The sequence below is a fragment of the Prionailurus bengalensis genome, chromosome X, assembly GCF_016509475.1.
Source record: "Prionailurus bengalensis isolate Pbe53 chromosome X, Fcat_Pben_1.1_paternal_pri, whole genome shotgun sequence".
Lineage (NCBI taxonomy): Eukaryota > Metazoa > Chordata > Mammalia > Carnivora > Felidae > Prionailurus > Prionailurus bengalensis.
In genome coordinates this window covers 61,667,882-61,694,842 of record NC_057361.1, presented here as the reverse complement: position 1 = coordinate 61,694,842, position 26,961 = coordinate 61,667,882, and the positions used below count along the sequence as shown (strand labels likewise).

The following is a 26,961-nucleotide window of genomic DNA, read 5'->3' as shown; positions in this document are numbered from 1 at the left end:
TCTTGACTTTGACTCCCCCCCCACCTCCTTCTCATAAGGACCCTCTTGATTACACTTGGCCCACCCAGATAATTCAGGATACTCTCCCCAGCTCATATTCTCATTTAATCACATTTGCAAAGTTTGTTTTGCCATGTAAGGTATTCTCTTCACAGGTTCTGGAGATTAGTACATTAGTAGATGAAGATTTTAGGGAGCCATTATTCTCTCTCTCTATGTAATCATCTTTTTCTGTATTCTGTTCTTGTCCATTGATCAATGTGTATGTGTTTCTCCATTCATCAACACCACATTGACTTCACTGTTGTAGCTTTCTCTTAAGGCATAAAGATAGATTCTTCCAACATTTTTCTTTTTAAAATTGTTTTGGCTATTCTAATTCCTTTATCTGTATATATAATTTTAGAGTAATCTTGTCTGTAGCTACGAAGAAGCCATATAGGACTTTTAAATGGATTATTAAATCTCTAGACCAATTTGGGGAAAATTGACATCCCTACTATATTGAGTCTTCTAGTCAGTGAACATAGAATCTCTCTCCATTTACTTGAATTTCCTTTGTTTTATTTCATCTGCATTTATAGCTTTCAGCATACATGTTTGATTAGACCATTGGTTTCCAGCCAGAGGTGATTTTGCTCTTGAGGGATATTTGGCACTATCTGGAGACATTAGTGATGGTCACAGTTGAGGATGAGTGTGTCACTAGCATGTAGTAGGTAGAAGTTAGGGATACTACTAAACATCCTAAAGTGCACAGAATATTTCTTCCCATAAAAAAGAATTATTTAACCCAGAATGTCCATAGTGCTGAAGATTGAGAAACCCTAGGTTAGGTTTATACTTAGGGATTTCTTTTTGGGGGGAGGGGGATTGTAATTTTTTTTTTTAATGTTGGTTTCCAGTTGTTCATTGCTAGCATATTGATACATTAATAATTATGTATTTACATTGGTCATTATATGTTGATAATTATATTGGTAAGTATTGATATAGTTGGAGTTTGGTCTATCATTTTATTTTATTTTTGCCAGTTTCCTCTTACTCTATTTCACCTTTCCTGCTATCTTTTGCGTTACTTAAATACATTTTACTATCCCGTTTTAATTTATCTATTGTACCTTTTAGCCTATCTCTTTGTGTAATTTTTTTTGAAGTTACTCTACGAATTACAATAGTGGTACTTAACTTTTCACAATTTACTTAGAATCAATATTTTACCATGTCAAGTAGAATGTAAAAACCTTACTATGCCCTATAAGTCACTTTACCTTCCCCCCTTATGTTTACAGGTTATCTTATGTATTATATCTGTATACATTGAAAACCCCATGGTCAATGATTTAACTTTTGCTTTTGTCCACCAAACATATTTTAAAGAACTTAAGAGAATAGGCTACTATATTTGCACAGATATTTACTATTTCTGTTGGTTTTTCTTCATTCCTGATGTTCCAGATTTCCTTCTGCTTCTATTTCCCATATGTATGAAGACTTTTCTTTAGCATTTCTTTTTTTTTAAGTTTATTTATTTCTTTTAAGAGAGGTGGGGGGGAATGAGCAGGGAAGGGGCAGAGAGAGAGGGAGGGAAAGATTCCCAAGTAGGCTCCGTGCTGTCAGCACAGAGCCCAACATGGGACTCGATCTCACAAACCATGAGCCAAGATGAAGAGTCATCCGCTTAACCATCTGAGGCACCCGGGTGCTCCCCTGTAGCAGTTCTTTTAGAGGAGGTCTGCTGGTGAGTAATTTTTAGTGTTCCTTAACCTGAGAACATTGTGATATTCCTTTCATTCTTGAAAGCTCGTTTTGCTAGTTATAGGATTCTTACTTGACAGTTCTTTTCTTTTACCACTTGAAAAATGTTTTGACATTTCCTGCTGGCCTCCCTGGAAATCTGATTTCTTCAAATTGTTTTCCCCCCCTATATATGATGTATTGTTTTTGTGTAGCTTCTTTTAAGATTTATAAATTTGTTTTCAGCTTTCAGAATTTTAGTTATAATGTATCTTGAGGGGCACCTGGGTAACTCAGTTGGTTAAGCATTTGACTCTTGATTTCAGCTTGAGTCGTGACCTCAGGTCATGGGATCGAGCCCACATCAGGCTCTGTGCTGAGCATGAAGCCTGCTTAAGATTCTCTCTCTTCCTCTGCCCCTCTCTCCAGCTCACACTCTCTCATGTTCTAAAATTTAATTTCTTTGGATTTTCCCTATTTGGAGGGGAGGTTGCTCAGCTTCTTGAATCTGTAAGTTTATGTCTTCTGCCAAATTTGGGGAATTTTTAGCCATTATTTCTTTGAATACTTTTTCCAGCTTCACACTTTCCTATTCTTCTGGGACTCTAAAAAGGAGTGATCTTTTTTTTTTTTTTATAGTCCCATAGATCCCTGAGTGTCCCATAGAACCCTCCTGCCCCTTTTTAGTGTTTTCTCTCTGTTGTTCATATTCAGTAAATTTTATTGTTCTGTCTTCATGTTGACTGATTCTCTCCTTTGTCTTCTCCATTCTGCCACGGAGCCCATCCATTCAGATTTTTTTTAATTCTGTCATTTACTTTCCACGTCCAGATTTTTCATTTGGTTCTTCTTTATGTCCTCTGTTTATCTCCTGAGACATTATATATTTTGATGTTTGAAGCATGTTCATAAATGCTCCTTGAAGCACTTTTATATTTTTTAATGTTTATTTATTTTTGAGAGCGAGAGAGGCGCATGCGTGCATGAGTGGGGGAGGGGCAGAGAGAGGGAGACACAGAATCTGAAGCAGCTCCAGGCTGTGCGCTGTCAGCACAGAGCCCGATGCAGGGCTCAAACTCATGGATGGTGAGATCATGACCTGAACTGAAGTCAGACACTTAACTTACTGAGCCACCCAGGTGCCCCATTGAAACACTTTTATGATGGCTATTTTGAAATCCTCATCAGATAGTTCTAATATTTATGTCTGTTGATTGTATTTTCTTATTTCAACTTGATATCTTAGTAGTCCTTGGTATAAGGAGTGATTTTTTTTAATTGAAATCCAGATATTTTGGGTATTATGCTATAAGATTCTGGATCTTTTAAAAATCTTTTGTTTGTTAGGAGGCCTCCTGTGACACTGTTCCAGTGAGGATGGAGTGTTGCCTCATTACTGCAGGTGGGGTTGAAAGTACAGGTTCTTACCTTCACCTCCACTGACTCCTAAAGGAAGGAACCCCTCCTGACTGCTAGGTGGGGGTAGTTCAGACTTCTCAGTAGGATGAAAGACAAACTACACACTAGCAGAAAATTTTTACAAATCACATATCCAGGAAAGGCCTCTATATCTAGAATATATATAAAGAACTTTAAAATTCAATAACAAAAACAAAAAAACAACCCAGTTCTAAAATTTGCAAAAGACGCAAACAGATATTTTACAGAAGAGGATATATGGGTGGAAAATCAAAATATGAAAAGATGTTCAACATCATTGCTGTCACGGAAACAAATTAAAACCACAAGATATCACTATACACTTATTAAAATAGTTTCAAAATGAAAAATAGTGATGATATCAAATGTTGGTGAGGATGTGGAGGAATTGGATCACTCATACTTTACTGGTGGGAATGTAAAATGGTACAGCCACATAGAAAGGGCATGACAGTTGCCTAAAAAGTTCAGTGCAGACTTAGCAGTTGTACTCTTGGGCATTTATCCTAGAGAAGTGAAAACTTATGATCACCTGTATGAAAATTTCCAAAGCATCTTTTTATTTGTAGTCCAAAACTAGAAACAACCAAAATGTCCTTCAGGGATGAATGGTTGAATAAACTCGGTACATCCATGGAATAGTACTTAGCTGTAAAAGATGAGATATTGATGCATGCATCATCCTTGATCAACTTCAGGGGCATTACACTGAGAAAAAAAAAACAGGTCGATCTCAAAAGATTACAAATTATATTATTCCATGTATATAATATTCTTAAAATTACTAAACTATAAAGATCAAGAACAGATTAGTGCTTGCCAGGGGACAGGGACTGAGATGTCGGGGGAGGTGGGGTGGGAGTGAATATAAAGAACTGTAGCACAAGAGATTTCTTTTGTTGTGATGGGGTAGTTCTGTATCTTGACTGTGGTGATTGTTACATGCATCTGAACATGGGATAAAATGGCATAGGACCATTTGGTAATACATACAAACCACACACATACATGAATGCACATTTAAATATGGTAGAAACTGAATACATATTTAAATATGGTAAAAGCTGAGTGAGTTCTGTAGTCTAGTTAACAGTAATGAGCCGATATACGTTTTTGGTCTTGATATTGAACTGTAGCTATATCAGATGCCATCATTAGGAGATGCTGAGTGAAGGGTCGAGTCTCTTTGTACTACTTTTGCAAATTTCTGTGAGTCTACAATTGTTTCAAAAAAAAATGTTTTTAGAAAATTCACATTTCTCTGAAATGGTTTAAGTGTAGTTCTAGTGAAAGCAGAGTATTAGGGAAAACCCGTATTTGTCACCCTCCCCATGCTCAAAATATCACAAGGCCAGTGCAGCCAATACACATGTACTAATAAAAATATCTACACATGATATAATCCTTTCCATTTCTTTTGTGTTTTTTATTTCTTTCCTTTCTAAAATTACGTTTTTGGGAGAACTGGAAGTAATTAACAATTATTATTAGAGATAGTACTATGTTCTTAGCATTATGCTAACTGCCTTTTTTCTGCCAATAAAAATACAGGACAGGTGACATTCATATTACAAAGATGCTCCTGGGGCGCCTGGGTGACTCAGTCGGTTAAGCATCTGACTTTGGCTCAGGTCATGATCTTGTAGTCCGTGGGTTCAAGCCCTGCATGGGGCTCTGTGCTGACAGCTGAGAGCCTGGAGCCTGCTTCGGATTCTGTGTCTCCCTCTTTCTCTGTCCCTTCCCCGCTCACACTCTGTCTCTCTCTGTCTCTCAAAAAATGAATCAATGTTAAAAAAAAAATTGAAGATGCTCACATATTTGACCAACCCAAACACATTTTCAAGAAATTAAAATTACACAACTTTCTTGGTGATACATTAATTAGTTTTGGTCACTATGCACTCTGGCTGTGGCAAAGATATAATAGGCTGTAAGTTATGAGAATTGCGTGCTAGCTGTAACTATCACTTTTTCTCCCACTCAAGAAATTGTATTGGAATGCAAGTGAGGGGATGTGGTCTTATTATATGGAAACCCTGGAATCAGCTATGATTTATTTAAATTATTTGTGTCATACTTTATAGCTGGTTTCAACAGCACATATGAGAGCATCCACTTTAGGGTGCAAATGTAGTAAAATAATATGGTCTCTTGCTTTATGAGCTGCTAATATGGCTATGCTATACTAGAAGAAAATTCTGAATTTCAAGTCAGTCTTGGATTTTAATCCCAGCTCTGCTGCTTCCCAGACAAGTTATTAAACCTCATGGAACCTGAGTTTCCTCAGTTACACGGATATCTATTTAATGGAATTGTTATTTCATTCAGCTTTTACCTTTGTGAAGGTACATAGCACCATACCTGATTCCTGTAGGTATTGTTCACAAAATGTTTGTTTGCCACAAAAGGTTTGTGAACTGAGGTTGAGAAGCCAGTATATCCATGAACATTGCTCCTAGAATGTGAATGATAAATATGTAATAAAAATGATAGATACTGATGTATAAACTATCAAAAAGAGGAGTTGGAAAATCGGAAGAATGTCACATGGGCTGCAAGTTTCAGAGAAGGGAATGGTATTCAGAGTGGGTTTTGAAGAATGGAGAGGTAGGTAAATCTGGCAGGTAGGCCATTTCAAGCAGAAGCAAGAGCTTGAGATTATATGATTATATAGAATTCAGAATCGACAATTTTGTCATACTTGAAACTTGCTATTGTATTAGATTATATTTTAGAAGTCAGAAAAAAACTTTAAGCAATTTATCCCATACTGTTTCATTCTTAAAAGTGTTCCAACATCTGCTGTGTATTTTAATGATATTATTGAATGCGAGTACCTGCTGGGTTGCTAGGACACTTGTATACTTTACTTCAAAATCTTGGTTGGTAAGATTTACATAGCTCCTGTCAGTTGTCAGCTAAACTTAGGCTTGTTGACAATACTTTAAATGGAATGTTTACAAGGGGTGGGATTTCATTGTTTTTGGTAAGCCTAACAAAATTGCTTTCACATGTTATTGTATATGAATTTAATTTCTTTAAAGCTTTGGCATTCTAATCAGTTTTCTATTCTTAAATGATAGTTGGTGTGTTTGATACTGTAACCTTGCAGAAAATGTGAAATGTGAGTGATTGAATATTTGCCTTGAACATATGAAAGCATTATACCCATAGTTTTCATATTTTTTGGTATATTCTCATGGAGAAATAGGTTTGTTTTTAAAAGTTTAGTTTGGTATTTAGTGGGTTTTCTTTAGTATTGGAGCAAAGGAATCTTTTTAAATTTTTATTATTGAATTATAGTTGACATACAATGTCATATTAGTTTCAGGTATACGATACAGTGATTCAGTAATTGTATACATTACTCAGTGCTCACCACAATAAATGTAGTCACCATACAACATTATTGCAATATTATTGATTATGTTTCTTATGCTGTACTTTTCATCTCTGTGACTTACTTATTTTGTAACTAGAAGTTTGTATCTCTTAATTCCCTTCGTCTGTTTCACTAATTCCCCCACCTATTCTCTGAACAAAGGAATCTTTTTGTGGGGCAGATAGATCTATCAGTGTTATGTGTGTATGTTTTTTTTTTCCCCCAATGGTGAATCAGCCACAGAGATACTTGTAATTTATTGCTTTTGAGATACTTTTTTGCTATATAATTTTAGTTTTACTATTATTTTGGTGAACAAATAATTTTACATATTTGATTGAATATGTATGTATGATTGAAGATATATGTGTGTGTGTGTGTGTATATATATATATATATATATATATATATATACATATACATAAAGAACTATCATATAAGGCAGTTTGCCTTAAGTGCCAGAAGCTCTGTAGGATTTTAGATAATGGAGAGAGCATTTTGAGTAAATGATCAGGGATTATTTCATGGAGGCCCAAGCATTTGACTAATGCACGTAAGTTATAAATTAATATTAACATGAGTCAGTGTGAGGTAGGAGTCCTGAAATGACAGCTCTCCAATGCCAAAGATTTTATCTTTATAAACTAGGAAAATCATTTCAATACTAGTAAATGATTAATATCTAAACATTCCCATAAACACTAATTTAAGGTAAATACTTGTACTTTTAGAAAATATTTTGTATATGATGGGTAATTGCTTTTATATTTTTAGGCCATGAATATTGTGGTTCCCTTCATGTTTAAATATGCTGTAGACAGCCTCAACCAGATGTCGGGAAACATGCTGAACCTGAGTGATGCACCAAATACAGTTGCAACCATGGCAACGGCAGTTCTGATTGGCTGTATGTTTGATTCTTTAATCTATCTACAGGTGTTGACTTTCTTCAAGAGGGTTTCATCATATTTGAGCAGATGACCTTTTTACCACAAACACAAGTTAGCATTTTGGATGTTTATCGTTTTACATATGATTTTTGATAGGTAGTTTAAAAAAATTCTTTATGTTTTCTAAAATTCTGTAAAAACAGTCTCATTTTTTAAGTTCTAGAAAAATATAACATGAAATAAGATTTTAAATTCATAATTACCACTTCTAATAATTGTTAATAAGATTCCTGAAAATAAGGCTAGTTATTTTCTTGTTATTGTTGTTAACTGCTTAATGGGAAATAGCTAAATAATGCTATATGTATATTAATGCTTCATTAAGTTACATTCAATAGCCTTGACACATTTACCATTTTTAAAGAACACAATATGTTGCTTTGTTTACTCCTGCATTAGAAAGGACACTTTATGAGACTCAGGAGGTTTGAATGGGGGCATGCTTTAGTCAAGGCACTTGATTTTTCAGGATCTCGATTTTATCATTTGTTATTTGGGGGAATTGGATTAGATAAAAAAAAAAACCTGTACAAATATTGTACATTTATCCACAATAAGGCCATGTGGGGTGCTACTTATTAAAAGTATTTAGTTGGAGGGGTACCTGGGTGGCTCAGTCAGTTAAGCATCTGACTTAGCTCAGGTCATGATCTCACAGTCCATGAGTTCAAGCCCCACGTCAGGCTCTGTGCTGACAGCGCTCTCCCTCTCTCTCTGCCCCTCCCCCACTAGCACGCTGTCTCTCAAAAATAAATAAAAACATTAAATTTTTAAAAATTAAAAACAAATATTTAGTTGGAAAAAATCTTTCATCATCTGGAGTTTATAGAGGAAAATAACACTGAAAGGGATTCAGGGTGGTGGAAGGATTGGTTCTCACTAGGCTAGATGCTTTCTTTTTAGGTTTCTTTTAATGGAAGTATTCTGTGATGTATTCATTTATTGTGTAAACACTTTCTTACTTGCCATATGTTTATCATTTTTACACTCCTATGATTCGAATGTTTTCACATCCCATTTTTTCTTTTGAATGTCTTGTCAGATGGTGTATCAAGAGCTGGAGCTGCCTTTTTTAATGAAGTTCGAAATGCAGTATTTGGCAAGGTAGCCCAAAATTCAATCCGAAGAATAGCCAGAAATGTCTTTCTCCATCTTCACAACCTGGATCTGGCTTTCCATCTAAGTAGACAGACAGGAGCTTTATCAAAAGCTATTGACAGAGGGACAAGGGGTATCAGTTTTGTCCTGAGTGCTTTAGTATTTAATCTTCTTCCCATCATGTTCGAGGTGACTCTTGTCAGTGGTATTTTGGTAAGTAAAAAATTTTTCATAACAAGCTTTTATCTTACATTCTCATTGGAAGCTATTTAGTACTGGAAGCTGTAGTGCTATTGAATGCTCATGGTTTGAAAGCAAAATTCCACGGTACCAGAAGGATTATGCAGTTCATTTAATTATTTTGCTACAAGCTTCAAGGGACCATCCAAAATCTTTATCATGTTGTTATTGTAAAGAGCTGGTCACTTCTACACATAGATCAGTCATTTAACTAGTGCTTGTAATTTTTTTGTTAATAGGGATTTTTGTATATGACTTTGGACTGGTATACTCAGATTATCTAGATTTTTATTCACCATTTATAACATTTAAGCAATTTCATATTTTGTAATTAAGACTGTATATATACGTTTTATTCCTCTTAAGGCTTATTGCATTATTTTTATCCTAGCATATGACGGTAGTATCAATGTGGCAAGTGTAGTTTGGCTTTCTTCCCTTGTTACCTAAAATAGCTTTTCTAAGGTATTTGATTTCTCACAAAATTATTTATTTATACAATTCTCATCAACATATTTCTATTAAAATCTTTTGATTGATATTTGCTGTTACATATTATAAGCTATTTGCAAGAACAGTGACTGTTTATCATTTCTTATTTTGCCTTCTCCAGTATTATAGATGTGGTGCCCAGTTTGCATTAGTAACCCTCGGGACACTTGGTGCATACACAGCATTCACAGTTGCTGTTACACGGTGGAGGTAAAGTATTTCCTAGAGGCCAGTCAAGGTTCAGAAATTAGTTACATTTACATAGCAAAAATTTCATGCCTATGTGAATCTTTGTCTTACAGAACTAGATTTAGAATAGAGATGAACAAAGCAGATAATGATGCAGGTAATGCTGCCATAGACTCACTGCTGAATTATGAAACTGTGAAGGTAATATGTTTAATTATACTTCCTCTCCCTTTCACACTGCACAGAGATTTGTTCTGCCATTTAGCTGAATAGGTGCTGTAAGTTAGAGCTTCAGATTAGGATAGGATCTCTAAGTGTGATGAAATAATTGTACTTTATTATTTTTCTTTATTTGGAAATTCTCCTCTCTTTCCACCTCAGTTTTTGTGTGGCAACATCAGAATTTTACCTTCTGAATTAATTTGTAAGTGATGAGTATATTTAGCATCTTGATTCAGAATTAACACTAAGCTAATCAAACTGACATGTAAGGTCTTGACTGTCCCTCAGAAGACCTAGCATATAGTGATTTTCATTAATTCTCATTTATGTGTCCATTTTTCCATTTAACAAATATTCCTGAATGGTTCTTGTGTCCAAAGCACTATACTAAGTCCTGTGATGGGGAAGTGTGGTAAAAATGATTGATAAAAGGCTTGCCCTCCCAGAATTAAGTCCCATAAATTGGGAGAATTATAGTTAAGTATGCAGTTGACTATAAAAGAAAGCATAAAGTGGTGGGGGCAATGAGAACTGTCAGTTCAGTCTCAGAGGATCAGGGGAAGAAAGCTTTGTAAAGGAAGTGCCATTAACACTTTTTTTTAGATCTGGGTTTAAATTAACGAGGCCTTCAGTAAATATGCGATGAATTTTATGGACTTTTCAAATATAGTTCATTGTGGAAAACTGCAGGAGTACCATGGCTCAATGTATTGAAAGTTTTTAAAGTGGAGTATGGCAATACAAAATTGAATCCATACATAAAGTCTGATGAAAAGGATACTAATCGCTTAAGAGAAAAATTATAATTGTACTTGCATGTAATAACTATTTTTGTATATTTTGTAGTATTTTAATAATGAGAACTATGAAGCACAAAGATATGATAGATTTCTGAAGACATATGAGACTGCTTCATTGAAAAGTACCTCTACTCTGGCTATGCTGAACTTTGGTCAAAGTGCTATTTTCAGTGTTGGTTTAACGGCTATTATGGTGCTCGCCAGTCAGGGAATCGTGGCAGGTAATGGATCTGCAGTTTTCACATTTATAGATGTTTTTCTTAACCTTTATAAATAAGGATTGATGAAAGGAATGTATATATTAGTCTTAGTTATAAAGCATATTCAATAAAGTGCTTTAACATCCTTGGATTACTTTCCTTTTTATATCAGAATGTGTTTTCTTAATTGTATAATAATGTTTTTTTTAACTTCCTTTTGTTTGACACTACAAGTTTAGCGCTAGCTCCCTCATTAATTAGAACTACTGTTTATCCATTTTGTGAGGCTACATATTGATTCTTTCAGGAGTAAATTCTTTTTTTAGCATCTGATATTTCTAATTTCTCTTGTAGACCTGGAAAGCAATGTAATTAATTTAGTGTTTAGTCCAAAGGACTAAAATGCACCACACATTCTTTTTACAATTACAAGTTACATTTTAATCTTTCTATTAATTTTACATTTGCAAAACATTTCAAAAGTAAATAATGTCTGCCTCTTTTCTGTAATCTGCCCACTCAGTTAAGATTTATTCATTCACTGTGACCTTAATATATGGTTTATCATTCCCAATCATGATACCCATTTGTTCCAATTTTTAATATATACTTAAATTTTTTTTTTCTATTTCACATTGCAAAGAAACTTGCTAGTGTCTTAGGAAGAAAGGAGAGAGATATTTAGCCATCCATTTCTATCTTCACTTAAACCATTCTTTTTTGTGTGCGTATATTATGTATAGTGTATGGGTAGGTGGTTCCCATTCCACTTATATCAAGTTCTCTATATTGCTAAATCATGAATTAAAACGCTTTTAAATTTTCATAGACCTTAAGAGTTACTGGTTATGTACATTTTATGCTATGAAAATTATAGCATAAATTTTTAAAATTTATTTTAGTTATAGAATATTATATTCCAGACTAATAAACTTCTCTATCTTAAGCTGGAAAAGTTTATAACATCTAAAATACCTTTTTTTTCTTCTCTCAACTACATATTAAGGTACCCTTACTGTTGGAGATCTAGTAATGGTGAATGGACTGCTTTTTCAACTTTCATTGCCCCTTAACTTTCTGGGGACTGTATATAGAGAAACTAGACAAGCACTGATAGATATGAACACCTTGTTTACTCTACTCAAAGTAGACACTCGAATTAAAGTAAGTAATCTATTTAGTACCTTTTAAACAGCATGTGAGCATCATCCCATTAATAGGATTATTCTAAGGGAATATTCTTACATCACCATGTTAGCAAACCAGTTTCTTTTTTGCAGGAATTGGGGCTATGATGTGTATTAAGAGGTTGTTATAGCTTTTACTTCCATGTTTAGAAACTTTACAATGTTAGCAAAGAATATTATACCTAGAAGCTAAATTTTGTTAACTTGAATTATTTGTACTTTTACCTGATTTACTTTTGCTAATAATGGTATAAAATGTGTGATTGCCTTTCCTCATGTCCTAAACTTCCTTACTCCCCTGCCCACCATCCCTCTACCTGCCCCCCAACATTGCTCAAAAATCAAAACATTTAGGAGTTCTTGACCTTAGTGAGGAGTAAAAAAAAAAAAAAAAACTTTAAAAGCATGCTTGGAAGTGGTCTAACACTACTTATAAACCTCCTGTTTCCCCATTTTTTCCCTTTTTCTGTGAATTAGAAAATTGTCTACATAGCTATAGTCTACATGGTATATAAAGTGGCTTTTTTTCTCTTCCCTACTAGGACAAGGCAATGGCATCTCCCATTCAGATCACACCACAGACATCTACAGTGGTCTTTGATAATGTGCATTTTGAATATGTTGAGGGGCAGAAAGTCCTTGATGGAGTATCTTTTGAAGTCCCTGCAGGAAAGAAAGTGGCCATTGTAGGAGGTAGTGGGTCAGGGTGGGTAATTTAGTTATTTATAAAATTCTACATCATTGATTGATGATTCCCAATGTAATATTTTTTCTTTATCATAAAATGATTACAGTGGTTTAAAACAGGGATTCCCTAATGCTAGTAAGAGCTAATTAACCTTTCCTTGTCTTCAATTTCAGAAAAAGCACAATAGTAAGGCTGTTGTTTCGCTTCTATGAGCCTCAAAAGGGTAACATTTACCTTGCTGGTCAAAATATACAAGATGTGAGCCTGGAAAGCCTTCGGCGGGCAGTGGGAGTAGTACCTCAGGTATTTAAAAAAGGAAGAAAACCTATTTGGGGAAAAACTTACTGGGTTGGTAGATTTTTGTTAGAATAATTTGAATCCAAAGAGTATATTGCTAACTAAGTAGGAAGCATTAGACCCTACAGGTAAATTCGGTTACCAAAAAGCCTTAAAAAAATGTGAATGAAAAATCTGAATGATGGAAAAAATTTTTTTAGATCTTAGAAAGATAGCATAATATAATGGAAAGAGCCCAGACTAGAATCAGACAGATATGGATTCTAACCTTAGCTCTAACCCTTGTAAGTTCTGTGGTCTTGGTCCTCAGTTTATCTTTAAAGTAAGGATAATAACCATCTGTCTTATGGGATAGAATTTTTATGGATTAGAGACAATATCTATAAAGCACTAAGCACAGCATCCATCACGTAATGCTCAGTAATTTAAAGCTATTACTATAATTTTGAACAGTTTTTGACATAGTGAATTTATTTATAAAATTTTCTTTAATATCTAATTTTGAGAGAGAGATAGAGCACGAGAGGGGGAGCGGCAGAGAGAGAGGGAGACCCAGATCCAAAGCAGGCTCCAGGCTCTGAGCTGTCAGCACGGAGCCCAGTTGGGGGGCTCAAACTCAAAAACCGTGAGATCATAACCTGAGCCAATGTCGGACGCTTAACCGCCTGAACCACCCAGGTACCCCAACGTAGTGAATTTATAAAACTTAGAAAAGCAGTTTGGTTATCTGCTTCCATGTTTATGCCTTGTTTACCACTGACTTCTTAGAACCACCTACAGTGCCTGACCCATAGCAAGCATTTAATAAATATTTGTTGAATGACTTTAGGGGAAAAATAAATTCTGAGCAAAATCTGAGAAGACAAGGATGCCTTATAGGATGTAAATTTTTCTTATGCTAAAAGCCAACAGAGAGACCCGGAAACTAGTTTCAGACTATAATCTGAATTAAACTCCTAGGAGAACTGTAAGAAAGGGATCAGACAGGGATATGTAGCTTATAAAAGGTCTGTAAGTGATCTGACACATGCCACTCTGCCCCGTCCTCCCTCTTTTTCACTGAGAATCCCAAATGTTAGTGTGTATGAATCGCCTAGGGAGATTATTGAAATTCCAGCTCTTTCACACACCTTAATTCTAGTTTAGGAAGGCTGTGTGGGGCCCAGAACCCTGCATTTTTGAATATGCTTCCTACATGATTCTGATATAGACGATTCATAATAGACTTTATGTTGAGAAACACTAACCTAAACTGTATATCAAGTGAAAATATATATGGTTAATAAAAAGATGCTGATCCTCACTGGAGGCCTTACCAATGTAAATTAAATCAACAATGGGATACCATTTTTCACCTGTCAGCAATGATTTTAGAATTCATAATGTGCAGTTTGGGCAAGGCTGTGTAAAATGGCTAGTCTGGTGTTTGGTGTAAGTATACAGCTTTCCTGACAAGCAGCAAGAGCCAGAAGAATATTCAAATCCTTTATTCCAATAATTCTGCCTCTAGGATGTTTTAGTAAGGAAATAAACAGAGATGTGAACAGATTTTTATATGCAAAGATGTTTATTACAGTATTATTTTTAATATCAGAAGTTAAAAACATATTTATAATAACAGAAGTTGAAAACAGTGTAAATATCCAACACAATAAGTAGATGGTTAAATTATCACCATAGAATCAAGTGACAAAAAGCCATTTATAAATGAGCTGTTTGTAAAGAATATTGAGTGTCATGGAAAAATACTCAGATAAAAGTTTGTTGAAAAAGAGGATACCAAGCAAAATATAAAATCTCAATTTTATAATATTAAAGGAATACATGTTAAGTAGAGGAGAAAGGAGAAAACACACCAAATGTTAATAGCAGGTATCACTACATGATAGGATTATGGATTATTTAATTAATTTTTATTTTACCATATTTTTTGAATTTTCAAAGTTTCCAGATAGCATTTATTAACTCTTCTGAATATAAAATATTTAAAAATAAGTATTTTCTTTTTATAGAACTTCAAGCTTATTGGGGTTAAGTACCATCTCAATATAAGAACTTTTTTATATTAGTAGTTGGCTTAAAATGTTTAAAATATTATTTGAAGTAATACCTGAAACTCTGGGGCTGATTGTGATATTAAAGAAGATATTAATTATCTTGGTTAAGGTAAAGTAATGGAGCCATTTTATTTCATTTTACTAACTGTTGCCTTTCAGCTATTTAGAGACTAAGTCAGAATAAGATGAAATATCAAATGAATGTTTACAGTGAACTTTCTCCAAAAAATATCTATAGTGTATAAATCCTTTGTTTTCTGTGTCCAGTTTAAAAGCTTCTGAGGAACGTATAACATATTCAGCCTCATTAGTAATTAGGGAAGTGCTAATGTAAACGAAAAGCAAATTTTTACCCACAAAAGTAGCAACAACTGAAACTTATTAATATGCAGGCCTGTTGAGAAAACAGGGACCTGACAAACTCATAAAATATGGGTTGAAGTGTGTATACTGTTGGAGCATTTTGGAAGGCAGGCAGTACTCTCAAAGGATGAATGTATGCTTCCCTTTTAGCTCATCAATCTACTCCTAGGAATCCTTCTTACAGAAATACACAAGTGCACAAAGTCCTATATGTAATGCTATTTTATTCCAACATTGTAGTAGCAAAATTTTGGAACCTACATTAATGTCTATCAATAGAGAAATAAATAAATACATTGTTAGTATCATACAACTATTAAAAACAGTGAGGTGGGATTACTGATGTGAACAATTTCCAGGGTATGTTAAGTGAAAAATGCAATTTATAAAATTATATATTTATATAGATACAGTATGACTCCCCTATGTGAAAAAAGAAGTGTATGGCATATAGATGTATCAAAAATCTGGATTGATACTCAACACATTGTTCATGGTGATTAGTACTGGGGAGGGAAATGGGATTGCAAGGATGAGGGGGATGATAAAGGGGTTATATTTTACTCTTTATGTCTTTACTAAATTGTTTGAATTTTTTATAATGAATATACATGTATATGTATGTATACATAAATCTGCTCCAGGATGCTGTCCTCTTCCACAATACTATTTACTACAACCTCTTATATGGAAACATCCATGCTTCACCTGAGGAAGTGTATGCAGTGGCAAAATTAGCTGGACTCCATGATTCAATTCTTCGAATGCCACATGGATATGATACACAAGTAGGGGAACGAGGACTCAAACTTTCAGGTAATCAGAGATTTTAGATCTGTCCCATTGTGTAGAGCCATTTTCTAGAAAATGTAATGACAGAGTACATACCGAGTGCTCATCCAGTCACTTTCAACAAGGTCTCAGCCATCACTGTAAATAATTCAGCATGTTGGAAATAACTTCTCAAGTCATGCAGATGTTTTTTTGTTTGATTGTTTTCACTTGCAGCTGCAAATGGTAAGTACTTAATAGTAGGTTACTGATATGTGCTCAGATCGGTGTTAACTTATTATCCATAATTTTAATATTAAAGGAAAGCCAAGATCATTATTCACCTGAGAAAGTACTAAGAGTAGGGAAAAGTAATTTTATAGTAAATAGTGTATCTCATCATAATTTCCTAGTTTGTTACGGGATGTTTTCAATGCTTTAGACTTCCTTACACTTGATATACTTAACTGCTGTAGTTTCTTTACAGTTAACTTCATTTTCATGTCCTTGTTGGTTCAGTGATCAAGTAAATTTTGGGGCTTGTAGGTTTCTATTTAAGTGTTTAATAATGAGATTTCTAGGTTTAATAATCATTATCTTATAAAAACTGAATTTTGGGGGCGCCTGGGTGGCTCAGTCAGTTAAGCATCTGACTTCAGCTCAGGTCACGATCTCACGGTCGGTGAATTCAAGCCCTGCATCGGGCTCTGGGCTGGTGGCTCGGAGCCTGGAGCCTGCTTCCAATTCTGTGTCTCCCTCTCTCTCTGCCCCTCCCCCATTCATGCTCTGTCTCTCTCTGTCTCAAAAATAAATAAATGTTAACAAAAAAACTGAATTTTTTTGGAGGATCCATAAAAATATTTTTTCACCAAAAATTATTTGAATTCCAGAAGTGTAATGCTATCTAATGCCTAAAAGTATTACTGTAACTCATATAAACACACTATACCCTTTACATTTATTCTCCACTCTAGTTTAATTTAGGGAGGAAATGCGTAGATTAAGGATGGAGGTGAGGCGAAAAGAAAATGAAGAATACTCCATGAATTTTAATGAGTCCCCATTCGTTTTCATTACAAACTGGCTTCATTTATTCACAACATTGATTAGGTACATACTATGTACAAGCTAATATGCTAAATGATTTAAGAGTTAAAAAGATGAAGCAAAAACGGACTTGCTCTCAAGGAATTTGCAGTCCATTAGAAAGTTTTGATCTAGGTTTAGGAAATGTTAAGCAAAGATTGTTTTCAAGTTAGGTTGGTTTATAGTGTTTTTAATTTTTTTTACGTTTATTTTTGAGAGGCAGAGAGTATGAGTGGGGGAGTGGCAGAGAGGGAGAGAGACACCAAATCCGAAGCAGGCTCCAGGCTCTGAGCTGTCAGCACAGAGCCCAATGCAGGGCTCAAACTCACAAACCACAAGATCATGACCTGAGCTGAAGTCGGACGCTTAACCGACTGAGCCACGCAGGTGCCCCTGTAGTGGTTTGTTTTTTTTTTATTATCACCTGATAGTATAAGATACTTACATCATTCCAGTCCCCCTTTATACTTTACCATTGCTCTTAACGGTAGTAGTGTCCAGCTAACCAGGCCACCTCCAGATGATTTGTCCAGTTGCCTAATTCTAAAGATATACAAGTTTTCACGTAGTATAAACTAGGCCTCTCAATATATGACTGCTTCAGATAGTTATGCCACATGCCATTTTCCAATCAATTTTTTCCTCTCTGCATGCCTTTGGGAGTAAGAATGGCTAAAGAAATTGTATTCTTACCTAATACCCATCACCTTACAGCTAGACCTCTCTGAATGAGCATTTGTATTATTTAGTGTCTATGCTAATATTTATGGTAGGGAACAAACAAATGTTTCTTCTTCAATTTCCAAAATTCTACTGAATAGAATTGAAACTGAGTTGGTTTCCGCTTGAAATTTGGGAGGCATGTCTAAACTAGTCCTTCCTCTGAGTATCTACTTCTTTTAGGCACTTTCTGCCACTGAGTTGCCAGGTGGGTAAGCAGATAGTTCTGGCATGATGCCTGCTTTGGTAGGAGAATTTTGATCTTATTGAATGGGGAAGAATGTGGATAGTATAAATATAAACTTATGTACTACTATTAGACATAAGGAGCTCCCTTTACTGGTTGGAAATAATAATTGCAGAAGAAATATAAAGTGTACCAATAAATAGGTAGAGCTTGCTTCTTGAAGAAGTTACTGAAGCTGAAAAATACAAGTTTGTTCAGACATTGATAAATTACTGGATAACAGAAAAGAAGCCAAGAGGGGCATATTCAGCAAAACATCATCTTCTATATTTCCAACTATAGTTTTGTGTAAGATTGATGACTTTAGACCTACTTCCCTTCCCAGTAAGGGAAGAAAAGATTGCTTTGTTTTCACTAGAGTATATTAGGAATAAATATGGGCTTGCATATTATGATAGGAAGAGCATTGGCATGGGAGTCAGGTCTAGCCCAGATTCCACTGGAATTTGCTCTGTGACCTTGACTAAACCCAGTAAACCTTTCTGGGTCTCTGTTCCTTTCTGTTTTAAAATTCTGCTTTTCTAGAGACCATAGCAAGTAACTAAGGTGAAATATGAGGTATCGAGTATATACCTTTAACTTTGAAGGATGCAATAAAAGTAATTTCTTCCAGAAAAAAATCCTTGAGAAGAATACTGGCTGAATGGTACTTTTGTGTTAAGAAATAAATTTATTTCTTTATTTGTTTTAAGTTTTATTTTAAATGTTTATTTATTTATTTTTGAGAGAGAGAGAGAGAGAGAGAGTGAATAGAGGAGGGGCAGAGAGAGGGGGAGACAGAATCCCAAGCAGGCTCCATGCTGCCAGCACAGAGCCCGATGTAGGGCTTGAATTCGTGAACCATGAGATCATGACCCAAGCTGAAACCAAGAGTCAGATGTTTAACCAACTGAGTCACCCAGGTGCCCCTTTGTTTGTTTGTTTGTTTAGAGAGAGAGAGAGAAGGTACAAGGGAGAGGCAGAGAGAGAGAGAGAAGGGCAAGCAGTTTCTGCACTCTCGGCGCAGAGCCTGATGTGGGACTCAAATTCACGAACCATGAGATCATGACCTGAGCCAAAATCAAGAGTCAGACACTTTAAGCGACTGAGCCACCCAGGCACCCCAAGAAATACATTTAGATATTCAGTTTCGTGTTTTCCAAGATTCCAGGTTTCAGATATTGAATTTAGTTTTGTCTTTGTTAGTTCTCTAATATTGAAATTGTTCTGAGATGCTGTCAATTGGGAAGTAATATAAAGTAACATATGTAATGAGCATATTTACAGTGAGAGGAATAATTGTGGAATCAAAGCTGTTACTTCTTTTCTCTTTACCTGCCACAAAGTCAGAATCCAGAATTATATTTATGTTCCAGAGCAGAGTGTATAGTTTATCAAAGGATATCATATATGAACTTAGACTCTTAAAACTGAGTAAAATGAACAGTGATCAGAGTAGAGGTAAATGTTAAAGGCATTACTTGGTGGTTATGACCAGTGGAAATACTAGAAACAAAGTGTCATTATGTTATATATCCTTAAACTAAATTTTTCTTTACCAGGAGGAGAAAAGCAAAGAGTAGCAATTGCAAGAGCCATTTTGAAGGACCCCCCAGTCATTCTCTATGATGAAGCCACTTCATCATTAGATTCAATTACTGAAGAGGTAAATGATGATGAAAATGCCATGCTCTTCAATTCTCAATGCTTAACTTTTCTCCTTGGAAGTTTCAGTAAAATGGCTACATTCTTTTGTATTCTGAATGAACTTCAGTAGGAGGTAGTATAGAGCAAAATACCTGGCCCTTTTCCCCTATATAGCAAGTATTGATAACTATCAAGAATGCTAAGTTGCATTGAACTATCACATTGCTAAGTCCATTTGCAAAAGTGTCTCCTTTTAGAACCGTGTGACTGTTGTATCATCCTTGCCTCTTGAAAAGCTTGTAAGACTTGCCTACTCTGCTGCAAAGGAAAAACATTTTAGTCATTCTGCCATTGCCACTTAACACTCATGAAAACAGGTCATGTAAATTATTGTGACAGTATACACCAGAAAGCCTTTCACTTATTGTGGAGCAACTCACTGATAGTACAAGTCAGGCACACACAGCCTGTGGTGGTAGTATAAATTTATATTCATTTCACAAAAAAGGTTTTGCAGCACCAAGATGTTTTGCAGTCACAAGATGTTGTGACACTTGATGTCATGGTACTACCCAGCAACTACATTATACTTCATAACAACATCTTTGCATTAAATATAAAAGTCTTAATAATAATGGCAATTTCATGAATGGATCCCCTTACTCTAGAACTGAAAATAGGCATATGTTATCTGTTACCTCCATTCACCTACATTTTACTCAAATATGTAGTAAAAACCTAGTGTTGAAGCATATGCCTAATTTCAGCTTTACAGCATGTATAGCATAATATTTGCATGTGTAGTTAAGTTTCAGGGCATATTACTTGATCTGCCATATGTTTAAAATAGTTTAATATCTAAGTGGCTTGTTTAGCATGAGGATTTGTTATATTTAAAGGAAACCTTAAGCAGGACCACACCCATTCATAGGCAAAATAGGAATCTGCTTACAAGAACTGTATACCTAAAAGTGTATCATTCACATTTACCACAAATTATAATTCCTAACAGTCATGTAGCTTTATCATCTTCCAGAGTATAACCCAATAAGAGCTAGTAGACAATTCCCCACCAAGGGAATGAGTTACTAGAAGATTTGGTAAATTTTAATGGGCCTTTTTTAAAAGGTCCAGAGCACTTAGTAGGATGTCAGACCTTAAGTTCTTGAGAATAAGGACAATGAGTCCCCACAGACATCACAATTTTTCTTAGAGGTGGCCCTGCACGTAATTTTTAGTCTGCCCTAGTAAAATATAAGGTCTTCCCTCCTGGGTAACCATCTACTCTTGGTCATTTTATTCCTTTAATAAATACAATGTTTAGAAATATCTTTAGGGAGCCATTGGATATATGCCCAGCCCCACACTGCTATTTCCATCCTGCTAGGTATACTTAGAACCAGATTTCCAAGTATAACTGAATATATACACAACTCCCTTATACTTTAAAGGCAGTAAGCAAAAATGTTTTGCAAATGGATTCTTAAATACAGAGAACAAATTGGTGCTTGCCAGAGGGGAGGTTGGTGGGAGGTTGGGTGAAATAGATAAAGGGGATTAACTCATCATGATGAGCACTGAATAGTGCATAAAATTATTGAATCAGGGTTGCCTGGGTGGCTCAGTTGGTTGAGCATCCAACCCTTGATTTCAGCTCAGGTCATTATCAGGGCTGTGGGATCAAGCCCTGCATCGGGCTCTGTGCTGAACATGGAGCCTGCTTAAGACTCACACTCTCTGTCTTTCTCTCTCTCCTTCTGCCTGTCTCCCCTGTTTGTGCTCTCTCTCTCTCTCTCTCTCAAAAAAAAAAAACTATTGAATCATTATATCATATACCTGAAATTAATAAAACACTGTTAATTATACTGTAATAAAAAATGTTTTCCAGAATTCATTAAGAAGTCAGAATACCTTTTTTCCCTATTTCCTTCCTTTTGCTCTTTATTCAGTTAGGCTCTCCCTGTTGACTATTCAGGGCCAGTGTCTCAGAGTCATTCCCTCTGTTTATAACTGGGCAGTTTGGCCCATTTCTTCTGAATCTTGGATATTTTGGGGAAAATGGATTCTAAAAACTCGCTTTTCAGAATTCTTTTGACAAAGGTAGCCCCTCGCCATTTCAACGTGCCTTCTATAGAATGCTTGTGATCAAAAAAGGCCAGAGGTGTTAGGAAGAAGCTGTCCTTGCTTCTGTGGCAAGGGGAAATGGAGCTAGACATTTCATTCTCTGCTTTATTTAATTGTTTTCTGAAGTGACAACTTTGCTGTGTAACCATTTCCATCCTCTTGCCACTTTTTTTTTTCAGTTCATCATGACATAAGGGTTTTTGTTCTTTTTAAATTTTTAGTTTCAGTATAGTTAACATAGAGTGTTATATTAGTTTCAGGTGTACAATTTAGTGATTCAACAATTTGATACATCATTCAATACTTATCACAATTGCACTCCTTAATTTCCATTACCAATTTCATCCATCCTCCCAACCACCTCCCCTCTGATAAGCATCAGTTTCTTTTCTATAGTTAAGAGTCTGCTTCTTGATTTGTCTCTGTCTCATTCTGTCTTTTTTCCTTTGCTTCTTTTGTTTCTTAAATTCCTCTTATGAGTAAAATCATATGGTATTTGTCTTTTTTCTGACTGGCATATTTCACTTAGCATTATACTTTGTAGCTCCATGCATGTCATTGCAAATGTCAGGATTTCATTTTTTTTATGGCTGAATTATTTTCCATTGTATATTTAAATAATTTTTTTTTAATTTATAAAAATGGGCAGAAGACATAAGCAGACATTTCTCCAAAGAATACATCCAGATAGCAGACAGACACATGAAAAGATGCTCAACATCACTCACCATCAAGGAATTGCAAATCAGAACTACAATGAGATATCACCTCACACCAGTCAGAATGGATAAAATCAAAACCACAAGAAATAACAAGTGTTGGTGAGGATGTGGAAAAAAAGGAACAAAGGTGCCCTGTTGATCAGAATGCAAACTGATGCAGCCACTCTGGAAAACAGTATGGAGGTTCCTCAAAGTTAAAAATAGAATTACTCTATGATCCAGTAATTGTGCTACTGGTCCAGTAATTGTGCTACTGGGTAATTACCCCCAAATTACAAAAACACTAATTGAAGTGATACATGCACCCCTGTGCTTATAACAGCATTATCTACAATAGCCAAGATGTGGAAGCAGCCCAAGTGTCCATCAATCAATGGTACATAAAGAAGTCAGAATACTTTTGAAAGGGAAGTTTGCTCAAGTTAAACATACACAGTTGTCTTTGTTGCCCTTTCCGTCCTCTAAGTTTGAAATAATGAAAAGCAAATGCTTCTGTACGCTTTGAGTCTCCTATCTTTCTATTGATTGTTTTGTAATTTTCTGTATCCTGTTACTTGATTCCTACCTCATTTTATTTTTGTTCTCATAGGCTAGATAAATATAACCAACATGTTCCTGATATCACTGTATTCATCATTATTACGTTTGTTTTTATGTATAGAAATATCCACCTTCTTCCAGTCTTTGTAATTTTAAGAAATGTTGCCTATCTCAAAGATAAGTTTTCCACAATAATGTGGTTATATTTGCCTTTTTGTGTTGCTCAGTTTCTCCTCTTCTTAGTAATTATTTACATTAGGGAAAATATTTGGTAGTGGTATAAAGTTTATATAATACAGAATTGGCATTGTATATGTTCCTTTAAGAAATGTATGATTATTTTAATTTACATTTACCTAATAGATTTTTTTCTTACTCTTGTTGTCAAACTTGCAGACTATTCTTGGTGCCATGAGGGATGCAGTCAAACACAGAACTTCTATTTTCATTGCACACAGATTGTCAACAGTGGTTGATGCAGATGAAATCATTGTCTTGGACCAGGTAAAAGATTTAACTTTAAAGTTTAGTATGTGGGAGACTTTTGAGAAGTTGGCAGAGTAGGAGGGTCCTGAGCTTACCTGGTCCCACAGACACACATAGATAGCCACATGAGTGCAACTAACACAGAAAATACCTAGAAGACTGGCAGAACAGACTTTGCACAGGGAAGGCATGTTGAAAATGGTAGGAGGGGCAGATGCAGTCTGGAACCAAAATCCTACTGAGACTAACCATGAACAGAAGGAACACCACAAGCAGGGAAAAGGGGAGGAGCAGACCCCACACCAAGCACCCCAGGCAAGGGAGAACTACACTGGAAAGACAGGTCCCCATAACATTAGGCTTTGAAAACCATGGGGCTTAACATTGTGAGTTTTGACAATCATTGGGACTTAATGCCAGGTTCTTTAAAACTCAGCTGGCTTAGCTGTGGGAGGCCCTCAGGGCAATAAGAAATGAAATCCTTGGCCTTAAAGAGCCAGCATAACAAAAAAAAACCCGCCAAGATATAGCATAGAAGCACCACTTCAAAAAGTGCCTGGGATATACATGAAGTACATTTATTTACTAATCTCAGAATGTGTGCAGGAGAGGCAGGGATCTTTAGGAGATTTCTCTAAGAACAGAAGAGCTGTTGGTTACCATTTCTCCCTACCCCAGCCCCCAGTCTAGATAGCCCATTCAGTTGCAGGAACCAGCAGGAACACTGTCTACCTATCTTGCCAACACAACGTACACTATATCCTGCATTCTGGATATCCACCCCACTTAGCAAGCATCCTTTCAAAGCAGCTCCTGCCAAGAGACACCCTGTAAGCAGCCCTCACGGAGACCTGAACCACTCCAAAGTGACTACTGTCCTGGGGAGAGGAGAAGATAACCACACATAGCAGTGCAACTGCAGCAATGTCAGACAGACTGGGCAGGCATCTGGTCTGACTGTTGTCCCTGCCCACCAATAAAAACCTCTCAGGAAAAGGCAGGAAGAGTACCCTGAAGATCAATGCTACTGCAGCCCTAATAGAAGGATGGGGGCAGGCATATGGTTTGATTATAGGCCCCACCTACCACTGAAAGCCTCTCAGAGGACAACAGAGCGAGAGCACCCTGCAATTTGGTATGATGGCAGCCCAGGCAGAGAGGCTGAATTACAACCCTGTAGTGGCCCCAGACTCTTTCCTTAACAGCACAGGGACCAAATCCTGCCTGGTATGCCCATGACTGCAGGCAAACACAGCCACAACACTAGGGTGCACACAACCCACTAGGAGACACCCCTGAAGCTCCTGGTTCTGGTGAACAGTGGACATGATGCTACAGGACCCCACAGGACCTCTTCTTCATAAGGCCACCCCTTTTCAAGATCAAAGACTTAGCTTTTCTAATACATAGAAACAAGCACAAAAAGATGGACAAAATGAGGAAACAGAGGAATATGTCCCAGATGAGAGAATGGGACAAAACTAAGGCAAAAGAACTAAATGAAACAGAGATGAGCAATATGCTTGATAAAGAATTCAAAGTAATGGTCATAAAGATACTCATTGGACTAGACAAAAGAGTGAAGAATCTCAATGAACATATAACAAAGAGATAGAAAATATAAAAAAGAACCAATCAGAGATGAATAACTTCATAACTAAAATTAAAAATACACTAGAGGGAATCCATAGCAAATGAGAGGAGACAGAAGAATGTATCTGTGAGCTAAAAGAGTAATGGAAAGAAACCAAGCTGAATAGCAAAAAAAAAAAAAGAATTGAGAATAGATTAAGGGAACCTAGTGACATCACCAAGCAGTCCAACATTCACATTACAGCAATCCCAGAAGGAGGAGAGAGAAGAGCACAGAAAATTTATTTGAAGAAATAATAGCTGAAAACTTCACTAATCTGGGGAAGGAAACAGACATCCAGATTCTGGAGGCACACAGAACCCACAACAAGATCAACCCACAGAGGTCCACACTAAGACACAAAATAATTAAAACGGCAAAATTTAGTGATAGAGAATGTTGAAAACAGCAAGAGAAAACAGTTATATTCAAAGGAAACCCCACAAGGCTTTCACCTCATTTTTCAGCAGAAATTTTGCAGACCAAAATGGCATGGTATACTCGAAGTACTGACAGAAAAATAACCTGTAAACAAGAATAGTCCACTCAGCAAGGCTATCTTAAGAACACAAGTAGAGATAAAGTGTTTCCCAGGCAAAAAAAAAAGTTAAAGGAGTTTATCACCATTTAACCAGCCTTCAAGAAAAAAGGAATTCTAAAAAAAAATTTTTTTAGCATTTATTCATTTTTGAGAGACAGAGAGAGACAGAGCATGAGTGGGGAAGGGGCAGAGAGAAAAGGAGACACAGAATCTGAAGCAGGCTCCAGGCTCTGAGCTGTCAGCACAGAGCCTGCTCGAACTCACGAACTGTGAGATCATGACCTGAGCCGACGTCGGACGCTCAACCAACTGAGCGACCAAGGCATCCCAAGGAATTCTTTGACTGGAAAGAAAAGGCCATAATTAGGAGTAAGAAAATTATGAAAGGAAAAAAGTTCACAGGTAAATGCAAACATATAATAAAAGTAGTATATTAATCACTTATAAAACCAGTATGGAGATTAAAGTACAAAAACAGTAAAATCAATGTATCTATAAAAATTAAGTGAAGAGATTCACAAAAGAATGTAAAGTATGACATATATATAAAACGTGGGGCAAGTAAAATTTTAGTACTTTTAAAATGACTTCAAAGTTAACTGATCATCAACATAATATAGACTCTATATGCATAAAATATATATGAACCTAAGGGTAACCACAAATCAAAAACCTGTGTAGATACACAAAAAGTAAAGAGAAAGTAATTAAAGCATACTGAAGAAAGCCATCAAATCACAAGGGAAGAAAGAAAGTAAACATGGAAAAACAAGAGAAAAACTATAAAAACAAACCATAAAACAAGTTACAAAATGCAATAATTACATACCTATTATTAATTACTTAGAATGTAAATGGACTAAATGCTCCAATCAAAAGACATAAGATTACTGAATGGATAAAAAATACATGCCCCATCTAAATGCTACCTACAGGAGACTCAGGTCAGACCTAAAGACACATGGAGATTGAAAGTTTGGAAAAACATTCACTTGGTAAATGGAAGTGAAATGAAAGCCAGGAGAGCAATACTTGTATTGGACAACACAGGCATTAAAACAAAGATTGTAATAGGAGAGAAGAAGGACACTACATAATGATAAAAGGTAAAAATCCAACAAGA

At 35.8% G+C, this 26,961-nt stretch overlaps 1 protein-coding gene across 2 annotated transcripts in view; it reads left to right on the top strand.

The window, feature by feature from the left end:
- The window catches only part of ABCB7 (ATP binding cassette subfamily B member 7), a 168,588-nt gene that overhangs the window by 123,214 nt on the left and 18,413 nt on the right, over window positions 1-26,961 (top strand). The window contains exons 5-15 of one of the 2 annotated variants that reach the window (XM_043571069.1): window positions 7,334-7,466; window positions 8,552-8,820; window positions 9,461-9,549; window positions 9,642-9,729; window positions 10,597-10,771; window positions 11,757-11,914; window positions 12,480-12,643; window positions 12,799-12,928; window positions 15,987-16,158; window positions 19,708-19,811; window positions 23,575-23,682. In XM_043571069.1, coding sequence (XP_043427004.1) covers window positions 7,334-7,466; window positions 8,552-8,820; window positions 9,461-9,549; window positions 9,642-9,729; window positions 10,597-10,771; window positions 11,757-11,914; window positions 12,480-12,643; window positions 12,799-12,928; window positions 15,987-16,158; window positions 19,708-19,811; window positions 23,575-23,682 — 1,590 coding nt within the window. The remainder of the gene's footprint in view (window positions 1-7,333; window positions 7,467-8,551; window positions 8,821-9,460; window positions 9,550-9,641; window positions 9,730-10,596; window positions 10,772-11,756; window positions 11,915-12,479; window positions 12,644-12,798; window positions 12,929-15,986; window positions 16,159-19,707; window positions 19,812-23,574; window positions 23,683-26,961) is intronic. The other variant, XM_043571070.1, reaches the window with a different exon arrangement.